General features: G+C 33.7%; 1 protein-coding gene across 12 annotated transcripts in view; it reads right to left on the bottom strand.

Annotated features, from left to right (window-relative positions):
* Positions 1 to 13,132, bottom strand: part of Csnk1g3 (casein kinase 1 gamma 3) — a 104,134-nt gene that overhangs the window by 39,534 nt on the left and 51,468 nt on the right. For all 12 annotated transcript variants that reach the window (XM_074076576.1, XM_074076575.1, XM_074076580.1 and 9 more), the window contains one exon: positions 12,014 to 12,248. In XM_074076576.1, the coding sequence (XP_073932677.1) occupies positions 12,014 to 12,248 (235 nt within the window). The remainder of the gene's footprint in view (positions 1 to 12,013; positions 12,249 to 13,132) is intronic.

The following is a 13,132-nucleotide window of genomic DNA, read 5'->3' as shown; positions in this document are numbered from 1 at the left end:
CAAATACTTTAAAAGCTACTAATTGTCAAAACTACCTCAACAAGATGTGAATACTTCTACCATCAATTAAAGAAATTTAATTTAAATTTTTCCTCAAATATAATATAAAGCCTAGATGGCATCACTGCTGAATTCTATTAAACAGTTAAGGAATAATATCAATTCTGCACACACTTAGAAAAGTTCCCATCTTACCACATTATTGCCAAAACAAAAGCAATATTATATAGCAGAAACTACAGGAAATATCCCTTAGAAACAGACACAAAATCCTTAAAAAGGCAACACATTATAAGTAAGTTATTCTTGAATGCTTAACTGTGAAAATCCAATCAATATTTCATCAGATTAAGAGGATTTTAAAAATATACAAACCTATGATTATCTCAGATAAACAAAAAGCACTTGACAAAATCCAACACACATTCATCATAAAATCTCTTAGCAAATCAGCAATAAAAAAAATTCGTGTTTATCCTAACAAAGGACAACCATGAAAGACCCACAATTAACATAATTCTTAAATAGTGAAAGACACCACTAAGATCAGGATCAAAACAAAGATGTCTACCCTCATCCTGTCTATTCAGTATTATATGAAAAGTTCCTGCCAGTATAAAAAGGGTAGGAAAACAACATTAAAAAGTATTTAGATCAGAGAGGAAAAAGTAAAACTATTTTTTCTTTTCAGACAACATGATTATGTAATGTAAAAGCTTTTAAGTAATCTACAAAATACGTAGAACTAGTCAGTTTTATCAAGGCTACAAGATAAAACATCAACATATAAGAATCATCCAGATTTCATACAAGCACTGAACAATAGGAAATTGAATTTAAAAACCAACACCTTGAAACCCCCTTGTACTATGAATATATCCTAATTAAAAAAATAAAAACCAACACCTTTACAATAGTATCAAATACAAGAAACATGTAGAGATAAATTTATCCATACAGGCAAGACCTATATATTATAGCATATACCTTAAAAGACTTAAAAAATATATTAAAATATACTGAGCCCTACAGTAGAATTCTTTGTTAGAAAAGAAACTCAGTATAAAAGGTAATTCCTATTTGAATTCTAGCCAACGGGGACTTCAGTTACCATCTGTCAACAAATAATGACCATACAGTGATCTCACCCATATGGATCTAACAGATACAGTATTCATCTTATAACCCACACATTTAAAAATCCAAGCCATAAATGTAAGCTAGTAAAATAAACCCACTACTGAAATTTAATCCAAAATACTATTTACCCTCATAATTCTTTTCCTTGTGTTCTTTTACCAACACATCTGAAAATAAATTTTTCTATGCAGTAAGTTAATAGAAGAAATAGGAAGGTTTTCTTTTTGAAACACAGTAACCAAGAACATACCCTCAGGTCTTTATATTTCCCTCTAAAATAATTTAAGTCACTTTCCCTGGTACCCCACAAAACCAGAAAGACATCTACAAAATTCATTGAGCTCAGATTTTTTAATCACATAATAAAGATAAGCTTTTCTTAAATGGCAATATAAAGCTAAAAGGGAAAGGAAAAAAAAAAACAATTATGCAAGACACACTACAACAGCACACCAATCCACATACCTAATCTAGCAATACCAAGAAAACTTAGAAAGTAGAGAGAGTTTTCTGAGTGACAGAATCCAGTATGTTCATTCACTTAATTTCTAAAGAACGTCTCTTCAAATTTAGTTCTCTTGAATTAGATATTAAGTTTAGCTTCCACATTAAGGAAAACAAATCAAAACAAGAGAAAGCAAAATGCTGCCAGAAGTGTATGTATGTGTGTGTATGTTAAACATAAAAAGGCAAGAGAAAATATGGGTTGAAACTCAAAAACAAAAAACACAAAAGGTAATCTATTAAAAACAAAAATAGCATTTTCTCTAAGCTTACTGACATAAATATACCCTAACATTCTCTAACAGATCTCAAGAGCGTTACTATAAAAAGCAATAGTAATCACACAAACTGGGGGGGGGGGGAGGGGGTAGCGCACCCACAATCCCAGCACTCAGGAAGCTGAGGCAGGAAGACTACAAATCCCAAGCCAGCCTGGGCTACAGAGCAAGACCCTGTCTCAAAAGACACAAGAAAGCAAGGGCAGGAGGGAAGAAAGAGGAAGAAAAGAAAGGATAATAATCATACAAAAACTGTTTATCCTGAAACATCAAGAAAATACCATTTATGTTCACACTTTAAGAGAACAAAGAATTATACAATAATACATTTTAAGTTGTTAAAGTATAATTATAAGGTATAAATACAAATTTCAAAACTGTTAAAAAAGATGTACAAACACCTTAAAGAACAGACCTCATGAATATAGATAATTACCTTAAAAATTAAATTATATGAATCCTATCACAAAATGAAGCATAGAAAGAAGACATTTTTGTAACACATAATTCTATGGATTTTTTTCTCCTATTCAAACTGTATTACTTAGAAGCTGAAATACTTATTCTATAGAAAACAATTTTTTATTAACATAAAGTAACTCCCAACTTTTTCCTTAAGTCCTGTTCACTTTACTCTTGAATAATCACCAATTTTAAAATAGAAGACACCGTCTTATTTCAAAACCACTCACTAAAATAGATATATACACACACAATACTTATTTTCAAGTGACTTCAACAAGACAAAAAAAGGGGGAAAGGTGATTCAAAAAAAAAAGATTATAAAAGTTCAAAGCAGCTGACAAAATAGTCTTTAAAAAAGATATTCAAAAGTAGACATCGAATCAAATCAGACACAAAAATAACAATGACATGACAATACCCCTCCCAAAATAGCGTTCACTAAAGTCATAGAAATCCACATCCATCTCATATAGGTTTCTGGAGAGTTCACCCTGGATAGTGACTTAAACAGATATGAAAAGATGTACAAGTTACTGAATCTGCTTTTTGAACATTAACTGCCTAATTAAGATCAACAAGTATTTCAAAAATAAAGACTGAGTCAGGCACAGTGGCTAACACCTGCAATCCTTGTTACTTAGGAGGTAGAGCTCAGGAGGATCATGGTTCCAAGCCAGCTGGAGCAAAAAGTTTCCAAGAGCTCATCTCAACTAATGGTGGACATCCTAGTGACAGCAATAAGCATAAAACAGGAAGAACATAGTCCAGGACAGCCCAGGGGAAAAAGCAAGACCTTATCTCCAAAATAACAAGAGCAAAAAGGGCTGGAGGCATGGTTCAAGTGGTAGAGCACCTGCCTAACAAGGGCAAGGTCCTCAGCTCAACCCCTAGTACCACCAAAAAACTAAACAAAAAATAAAGACAACAAGTTGTGCAGTTAGATTTTATACTGTTCTACCATATTACATTGGAAAAATCTTTTTCTTGTTTCAATCTGATACTGTGTCAATCTCAAAAAGGAAAAGTACTTATAAACTCATGTAGCATTCATACAACCAAATACTCTTACTTTGAAAATCCATGTAAACAAGCAAGTACCAAAGAATAATGAATGAATGAGGCTTTGTCATAATGGAACTCCCTGTATAGCTATTTAAACAAACAAAAAATGTCTTTTTTCAAAAACAAAGGAGAGGAAGGTAAAACAGGTCCAATCTGGAGGTTGGGACCAGTGGGAAGGGGTGAGGATATAAAGAAAGAGTAGAGAGCAAATATGGTGGAAATACTATGTACCCATGTATGAAAATGGAACAATAAGACCTATTGAAATTATTCTAAGAAGGGGTGATGGAAAATAATGGAGAGAATGACGGAGAGGATAAATCTAACTAAAATATATTGTAAGCACTTTTGCAAATGTTACAATGTACCCCAGTACAACAATATGTTAATAAAAATAAAAGAAAAAAATCAGAATATAACAAAGTATAATTCATCTTCAAGATCATTAAAAAATAAAAGTAAACAGCAAAGGAGCCAGGTGTGGTGGCACACACCTCTATGGAGGTAGAGAAGAGCATCAGGAGTTCCACAGGCAAACCTGGGCTACCTGTTGAGAGCCTGTCTCAAAAAAGCAAAACAAACACAAACTAAAAAGTAAGCAAAAAGAGGCTGATGGTGCAGCTCAACAGTAGAGCACTTGCCTAAAGGGCACAATACAAAAATAAATAAATGAGAAATAACCACCAAGATCCTGGAAAAGCAGGGAAGGCTGAAATTAGATAACTAAAAGTAAAATCACTAAAGTGTCAGATTATGTCTCCTGACTCCTCATGAAGCCATGCACTCTAAACTTAAAATACCACAAAACACTCCATGTTCAAGGCAAAGTTACAGAAGGTGGTGTACCCAAACTCAAATTACTTTGGCTTACTCTTAACTTATTTTAAAATACAAATTTATATAACCTGACAAACAAATAATTTTCTCTATTAATTTCACATATCTATTCCATCTATATTAAAATTCAGAAGCAGAGTTTTTTAAAGAAAAGATTAAGGCTCTTATTGTTGTAGTGCTTGCCAAAGAAATATTTTGTGTGTGTGTGTGTTTTCTTCCTGAACTAGGAGTAAAAAAGAGATTGCTGCAATAATTAAATGCCATTTCCCCAGTTCTAAAGGCTTTTCCCACCAAGGACAAACATATCATTCATTTTGCCATTTCTACAAATAGAAAGCTATTACATTTACCATTGTTCATATTAAGAACATTAGTCCATAAGGAAGTTGTGACTTCATGTCACACAATAAAATAGAGCTGAACCTTTGTTAGTTGTTATAAAATGGTCTGTTAACAACTCCTCTGAAATGAAATTTCTCACAGACATTGTGCATGCGGTATAGCATTCAGAAGGCATAATCCTGAAAGTCCTGAGTTTACCCAATTATATTTTAAATCTATCAGGAAAGTTTACTATTGCATGTAGTGAATGAACTCATTCACTAAAAATATTACCTGAATACAATTTATGGGATTTTTGTCATTAAAGTCTTTGAAACTTACTTTTCCTAAAGAAAGGCAAATTTATATTCTTCTGGTATTTTAGATGCCTAAAGGGAAAAAAATTACCATGAGCCTGCTTGAAAGGTAGGCTGTGAAGAAAGATGCCAAGTACTCTTTGATTCTCACTGAGAGGTAGAGCAGGGGCACAGCAGTGTATATATAGGTGGGTCTGGAGAGAGTACTTAGATAATAAGCCAAGATCAGAAGGTGGAAGTTGGATTTTGGATTAGATAATTCCTAAGGTCCTGTCCAAGTCTGATTTTATATTGTACTTTTGAGCAGTGATGAGGGATATATACTGAGTACTATACTTTCCAATTTATCCCTTGTTTTCTTATGGTACTGGGGATCAAACCCAAGGCTTTGCCCTCTACCACACTGAGTTATATTCCAGGTCTATGTCCATGCCTTATGAGTGAAATGTCAGGAATAGAATCTGACCTAAGCACTGACCATGGCTTTAGAAAAAAAAAATTACAAATACAATGGGTTTTTTTTTTTTTTTTTAGAAACACACAAAAGGAACTCAATGGGAAAGAATATGATACCATAAAAAAACCTTCAACCTCTAAATTCTAGATGAATCACAGATATAAAAGTAAAAACTAAAACTATAAAGCTTATAGAAACATAAAGTACCTTTACCATCTAGGACTAAAGCTTTTATGGCACTTAGGATTCAAAAAGTAAGTCATAAAAGAAAAAACTGATAAATTACACTTCATATTCAACTCTTGCTGATCAAAAGACACCATTAAAAAAATTAACAGGCAAGTAGAGAATAGAAGAAAATATTCACAATGCCTACACTTGACAAGGGATTTGCATTCATAACATATAAAGGACTCCTACAAATCAATAATAAAATGACACACACTTCACAAAAGATAAACAAATGACCAAAAAACAAAACAGAGCTCAAAACATTAATTACAGGGAAATAAAATACCACAATATATGCATTAGAAGGCTAAAATGAAAAGGACAACACAAAATATTGTCAAGAATGTGAAACAGACTCTTAATCATTGCTGGCAGAAATTTTTTAAAAAGTGCAAACTTTGGGGAACTGATTAGTAGTTTCTATAAAGTTAAATAACACCTATTGCATGACACAACAATTCCAAGAGAACATATGCCCACAAAAAGATCTGTGAGAGGAATCTTTCCCTGAAACATTGAATGTATCTTGCTGCTAATGTGTGATGTTGAAACAATTTAAACAGTTCAACATATGACTGCCTTCAAAATTTCTCTCTTCTTTCCCCAGAAAACACCTGCTACTAAGCAGTAGTACTACTGTTTCATTGTAAGATTGCAGCTTTGCCTTTCAAATGAGTGTAGGAACCACTCGTATAATACCATGTGGATTGCCTACTCTTCACCCAATTCTGCTTCCAGCAATATTTGCATCTTACTTGCTACATTAGCTCTCCAAACTGAAATTTCATTAATACTGTTTTTGCTAAGGATAATGCTGGAATCTTATGTGAATGGCTTGTTTCCCACTTTTGGAATTTAAGGTAGTAGGTTAAACTGAATGGTTTGTGGAAGTAAATTAACAGTATGTAATGAAGCCTGTTTGCACTACTTAAACAGTTTCAAAGCTGTCTTTAGAATGCACTCGTTACTCTAGTGGTATGGCTCAAGTGGTGGAGCTTCTGCCTAGAATGCACTCGTTTACCAATGGACATGCCAATTCCCAATCACTCCTTTCAATTGTATCATACACTCTCCGTAAGGATCTGTAAGTGGTGACACCTCTTCTTTCAATGAATTCAGTGTACTTTTTATCCTTGAAAATATACATTTCTATTTCATGGAGATTTTAAATACTTTTCTTATAAATTTATTTATGTTCTTTACCTAATCAAACTCACCTTGTCTCTAATGGGTCTTAAGTTAATGAGGCTTTACTGTAGTTTATGTTTCTCCCAGTGCATCTTGCTTTATAGTATTGTGTTTCCATTTGGGTTTCTGAATTGTTGATTTCATTCACAACCTCTATTAATTCTACCAAGCCCTGTTCTTATTTGTGAAGGCCTAAGGACACCTATAAAACTTTGTACATTAAACCATTACATAAAACAAAAGAAGAAAGAAAAAGATCTGCAAGAATGCCACTGAAGTTTTATTCATAATAGTCAAAAACTGCTAATGTGAATCCAATGTCTGCCACAGATAGATAAACAATATGTGGTGTGTTTATGCTATGAACTACTACTCAACATTAAATGGAATGAACTGCTGATACTTGGAACAACATAGATGAATTTCACAGACATCATACTGAGCAACAGACTAGATGATTCCAATGACACGATGCAACAGCATTTGCAAAATTAACCTACGGTAAAATCAAGTAAGTGGCTGCTTCCAGAGAAGGCAGGGATTGCGAAGGAGAAAGAAGGAAATCTTCAAGATAATGATAGGTTTATGGGTTACAATGTGTATATATTTGCCAATACTCAAAAATTATACTCTCAAATATTATGTACTTTACTCAGTGTAAATTTTCATTCAACTAAAAAAAACTCTTTAGTAAAATAAGAATAAAAATACTATAATTCTAGTAAGCTTGCTTTACAAAGTGGTATCACTTGGCAATTCTAAAACTACTTTCTCACTATTCTAGGCTTCTACAAATGAATAAATAAGTAGTGATAGGCAGATTTCTCATAGTTGACAAGGGAAGATATAAGTACAGAAAGAAAAGAATTAAATACTTTGGGGGAAATATCTTGTAATGATGAATTAAAATCACAAGTATCAAAATAAACTTGAGGCTTTTATAAATGATATTAATATATGTATGTATGTGCATACACAAATAGAGGCATATTTCTTTCTACATGAATATACACACATACGTATACAAATTTCCTATTTCTGCAGGAGAAAGGGCCTAGCAGCAATAACAAATCACAGAAATGAGCATACCCAGTAGTCAAATATTAGTTTTGAAATACTACCATCATTCAACAAAAGCACCTACAACTTCTTGGAGTGAAGGAAGATTATGGAGCTACAGCAGAAAAACCGTTAGATAAGTTTGGAAGAACTTGCTATAATCAGAAAGGAAGGAAGTGCTTGAAGAATCATGAGAACGTATCAAGAGGAGCCAGCTTGAAGGAACAAGCAGTGGCCAAACTTGAGACCCTTTGAACATCAAAACAAACAAAGGAAGTAGTACATTCAATACATAATATGGAAAATAAGAATTCACGGTCCATACCGATATAAATAAAGCAATAAATAGAGATAGAAGGTAAAGTCTGTGCTTTTGTTAGAATATCACTAATATGTAAGAAATGACAGAGACAGAAAATCATGAATAGATGCTAAAATTTGCTGAAGAGTAAGATATAAACATAAGCTCAAAGATCAACCAACAAAGCAATTTTTACTTACAAAGGAAAAATAAGTTTTTTAGTGGAGAAACTCAGCAGACACCACCTTCAGTAAGTAATCAAAAGTACCTGGAACTAGTTATATCATGTGCCCACTGACATGCTGCAATGAGAACAGACCACTTCTGTGGTATGCACTCCAAAAGCCAATCATGAATAAGAGACCCAAAACTGGGGTTATTCTACAACCGAGCTAATGCTCCTCAAAAATAAAGGTCATGTACTATTAAGAAAGGCTGACTGTCATATCTATACACAATGGAATTTTATGCAGCCATGAAGAAGAACGAAATGTTATCATTTGCTGGTAAATGGATGGAATTGGAGAACATCATTCTGAGTGAGGTTAGCCTGGCCCAAAAGACCAAATATCGTATGTTCTCCCTCATATGTGGACATTAGATCAAGGGCAAACACAACAAGGGGATTGGACTATGAGCACATGATAAAAGCGAGAGCACACAAGGGAGGGGTGAGGATAGGTAAGACACCTAAAAAACTAGCTAGCATTTGTTGCCCTTAATGCAGAGAAACTAAAGCAGATACCTTAAAGCAACTGAGGCCAATAGGAAAAGGGGACCAGGAACTAGAGAAAAGGTTAGATCAAAAAGAATTAACGTAGAAGGTAACACCCACGCACAGAAATCAATGTGAGTCAATGCCCTGTATAGCTATCCTTATCTCAACCAGCAAAACCCCTTGTTCCTTCCTATTATTGCTTATACTCTCTCTACAACAAAATTAGAGATAAGGGCAAAATAGTTTCTGCTGGGTATTGAGGGGGGGGAGCGGGAGGGGGTGGAGTGGGTGGTAAGGGAGGGGGTGGGGGCAGGGGGGAGAAATGAACCAAGCCTTGTATGCACATATGAATAATAAAAGAAAAATGAAAAAAAAAAAAGAAAGGCTGACTGTCAAAATATCTCTATTTGCAGACGACATGATCCTATACCTTAAAAACCCAAAAAATTCTACTCAAAAGCTCCTAGACACCATCAATAGCTATAGCAATGTAGCAGGATATAAAATCAACATAGAAAAACCATTAGAATTTCTATACACTAATAATGAACAAACTGAGAAAGAATATATGAAACAATCCCATTTACAGTAGCCTCAAAAAAATCAAATACCTAAGTGTAAACCTAACAAAGGATGTGAATGACCTCTACAAGGAAAACTATAAACTTCTGAAGAAAGAGACTGAGGAACACTATAAAAAGTGGAGAGATCTCCCATGCTCATGGATTGGTAGAATCAACATAGTAAAAATATCTATACTCCCAAAAGTAATCTACATGTTTAATGCAATTCCCATCAAAATTCCAATGACATTCATCAAAGAGATTGAAAAATCTACCGTTAACTTTATATGGAAACATAAGAGGCCACGAATAGCCGAGACAATACTCAGTAAAAAGAACAATGCTGGAGGTATCACAATACCCGATTTCAAACTATATTACAAAGCAATGACAATAAAAACAGCATGGTACTGGCACAAAAACAGACATGAAGACCAGTGGAACAGAACAGAGGACCTGGATATGAAGCCACACAACTATAACCTACTTATCTTTGACAAAGGCACTAAAAACATACAATGGAGAAACAAGATCCATGTTTATCACCCTATACCAACACTAACTCAAAATGGATCAAGGATCTTAATATCAGACCTCAAACTCTAAAGTTGATACAGGAAAGAGTAGGAAATACTCTGGAGTTAGTAGGTATAGGTAAGAACTTTCTCAATGAAACCCCAGCAGCACAGCAACTAAGAGATAGTATAGATAAATGAGACTTCATAAAACTAAAAAGCTTCTGCTCAACAAAGAAATGGTCTCTAAACTGAAGAGAACACCCACAGAGTGGGAGAAAATATTTGCCAGCTACACATCAGACAAAGGACTGATAACCAGAATATATAGGGAACTCAAAAAACTAAACTCTCCCAAAATTAATGAACCAATAAAGAAATGGGCAAGTGAACTAAACAGAACTTTCTCAAAAGAAGAAATTCAAATGGCCAAAAAACACATGAAAAAATGCTCATCATCCCTAGCAATAAAGGAAATAAAAATTAAAACCACACTAAGATTCCACCTCACCCCTGTTAGAACAGCCATCCTCAGCAACACCATTAACAACAGGTGTTGGCGAGGATGCGTTACACTGTTGGTGGGAATGGTAAACTAGTACAACCGCTCTGGAAAAAAATTTGGAGGCTTCTTAAAAATCTAAACATAGATCTACCATATGATCCAGCAATACCACTCTTGGGGATATACCCAAAAGACTGTGACACAGGTTACTCCAGAGGCACCTGCACACCCATGTTTATTGCGGCACTATTCACAATAGCCAAGTTATGGAAACAGCCAAGATGCCCCACTACCAGTGAATGGATTAAGAAAATGTGGTATCTATACACAATGGAATTTTATGCAGCCATGAAAAAGAATGAAATGTTATCATTCGCAGGCAAATGGATGGAACTGGAGAACACCATTCTGAATGAGGTTAGCCTGGCCCAAAAGACCAAAAATCGTATGTTCTCCCTCATATGCGGACATTAGATCAAGGGCAAACACAACAAGGGGAATTGGACTTTGATCACATGATAAAGCGAGAGCACACAAGGGAGGTATGAGGATAAGTAAGACATCCATAAAACTAGATAGCATTTGTTGCCCTTAACACAGAGAAACTAATGCAGATACTTTAAAGCGACTGAGGCCAATAGGAGAAGGGGACCAGGAACTAGAGAAAAGGTTAGTTCAAGAAGAATTAACTTAGAAGGTAACGCATGTACAGGAAAGCAATGTGAGTCAACTCCCTGTATAGCTATCCTTCACTCAACTAGCAAAAACCCTTGGTCCTTCCTATTATTGCTTATAGTCTCTCTTCAACAAAATTAGAGATAAGGGCAAAATAGTTTCTGCCTGGTAGCAAGAGGTTGGTATGGGTAAGGGATTGGGTGGGGGAAAGGGGGGGAAAAATGACCCAAACATTGTATGCACATATGAATTAAAAAAAAAAAAGACAGGCTAAGGAATTATTCTAGGTGAAAAAGACTAAAACTATACAACAAATAAATTAATGTGGACCAGGAGGGGAAAAAAAGCTATAAAAACTCTAAAAGGTTTTATTTTACCCTTTATACAAATAAGAAACTACCTTATAAAGCTTTGATTTTCCCAAAGTCATACAGTAAGGATACACTTCAGCCAGCTAGAAGTTGGCTCTGCCTACCTCTATAGCATGTGCTATTAGAATTAGGTTGCTGGCCCATTGTCTAGCCATATAGGAGAGCTATAATCTCAATCAAAAAGCTTCACATGCACTAAATTCAGTTAAAATTAAGTATTATTTCTTATTCTTTAATAGGAACAATCAAATATATCTCTCTAATTGTATCAAAGCTGAACATTCCAAATTATCGCTATAAGAAGAGAATGTATCATTCATTGTATCTTGCATCATTCATTCACTCTATAGCAACTTACTAAGAGTATTATTAAAGTACAAATAAAAGTAAACTCTACATGTATGATAGTTAAAATTACAATACAAACTATAGCAAAAACTGAACCACAGTAACAAATATAAACTCACATTGCCAGCATACCTGCTGAATTCAAATTCTATACTTACCTTTTCCTAAATGTGTGTTAATGCTCATATATCTAGCTGTTCCTGTAAGGCTCTTGTGTTCTCTGTACGGTATATGTTTCTTTGTCTCTGGATCAATATATTCCTTTGCCAAACCAAAATCTATAATATGAATAACTTGCTGGGTTTTGTTGCCTGGTCGTCCTATTAAGAAGTTCTCAGGTTTTACATCTCTGTATATCAAGTTCTTTGAATGGACATATTCCATGCGAGAAATCTTGGTTTAAGAACAGTAAAAGAAACTTATTTTAAAAAATACAAGACAGAACTTTCACAATGAAAACAATATAAAAAAGAAAATATCAGAAATTGCTTCAACACTTTAAAGGTTAACAAATTGCTTTAACACTTTAAAGGTTAACATGACTGTTAGTGTGTAATTCCCCCTACAATTAACTTGATTGTGATTTAAAATGTATGCCTTTAATATTATGGTAACTGACAACTGAAAGCAAATTTATGAATTCATTTCCTATCAGTAAGCTGACTCAATCAACACATTCTAAGATGCTATGTCATAAAATCAAAAGGCTTTATGATTAAAAAAATCAAACTCTAAAGCATAAATAGACTTCCTCATAAAGTTGCATTATTCTTCCTCAGTTCAATAACTTGGCAACTTTTATAATCTAAGAAATTTAAGAGATTAACCTGTTAAATAAAAATAACTGGCACCATCATTCAGTATTTATTTTCTTTTTTACAACTTCTTTTATGCTATTAAACACTTAGAAATAAAAAATTGGAAATTTTTATTAATAATAATAATATAGGACATTTATATTAACTGCTTATAGATTTTCAAATAATATTCATCATACAAAATATCACATTACAAATAAGAAAACTGCTTCATTTAGTGACAATTATGATTAAAAATGCAATGTAAACTTATTGTCACATAAGTCATTCTGGTTTGTTTACATCAACAAATTTAGATTATATATAATATTCCATGACCCATGCTTTAATTAATGATATCTTATGAGTATTATCCAAGTCATGAAACATTTTATTATTGCATAATTTTTCATAGTTGCATATTGTTTTAAGATTATAATTTTAATAATTTATCCAATTTATTCTGTTAATTATGCACAT

This window comes from Castor canadensis, chromosome 6, assembly GCF_047511655.1.
Source record: "Castor canadensis chromosome 6, mCasCan1.hap1v2, whole genome shotgun sequence".
Lineage (NCBI taxonomy): Eukaryota > Metazoa > Chordata > Mammalia > Rodentia > Castoridae > Castor > Castor canadensis.
This window is presented reverse-complemented; position numbering and strand designations above follow the sequence as displayed.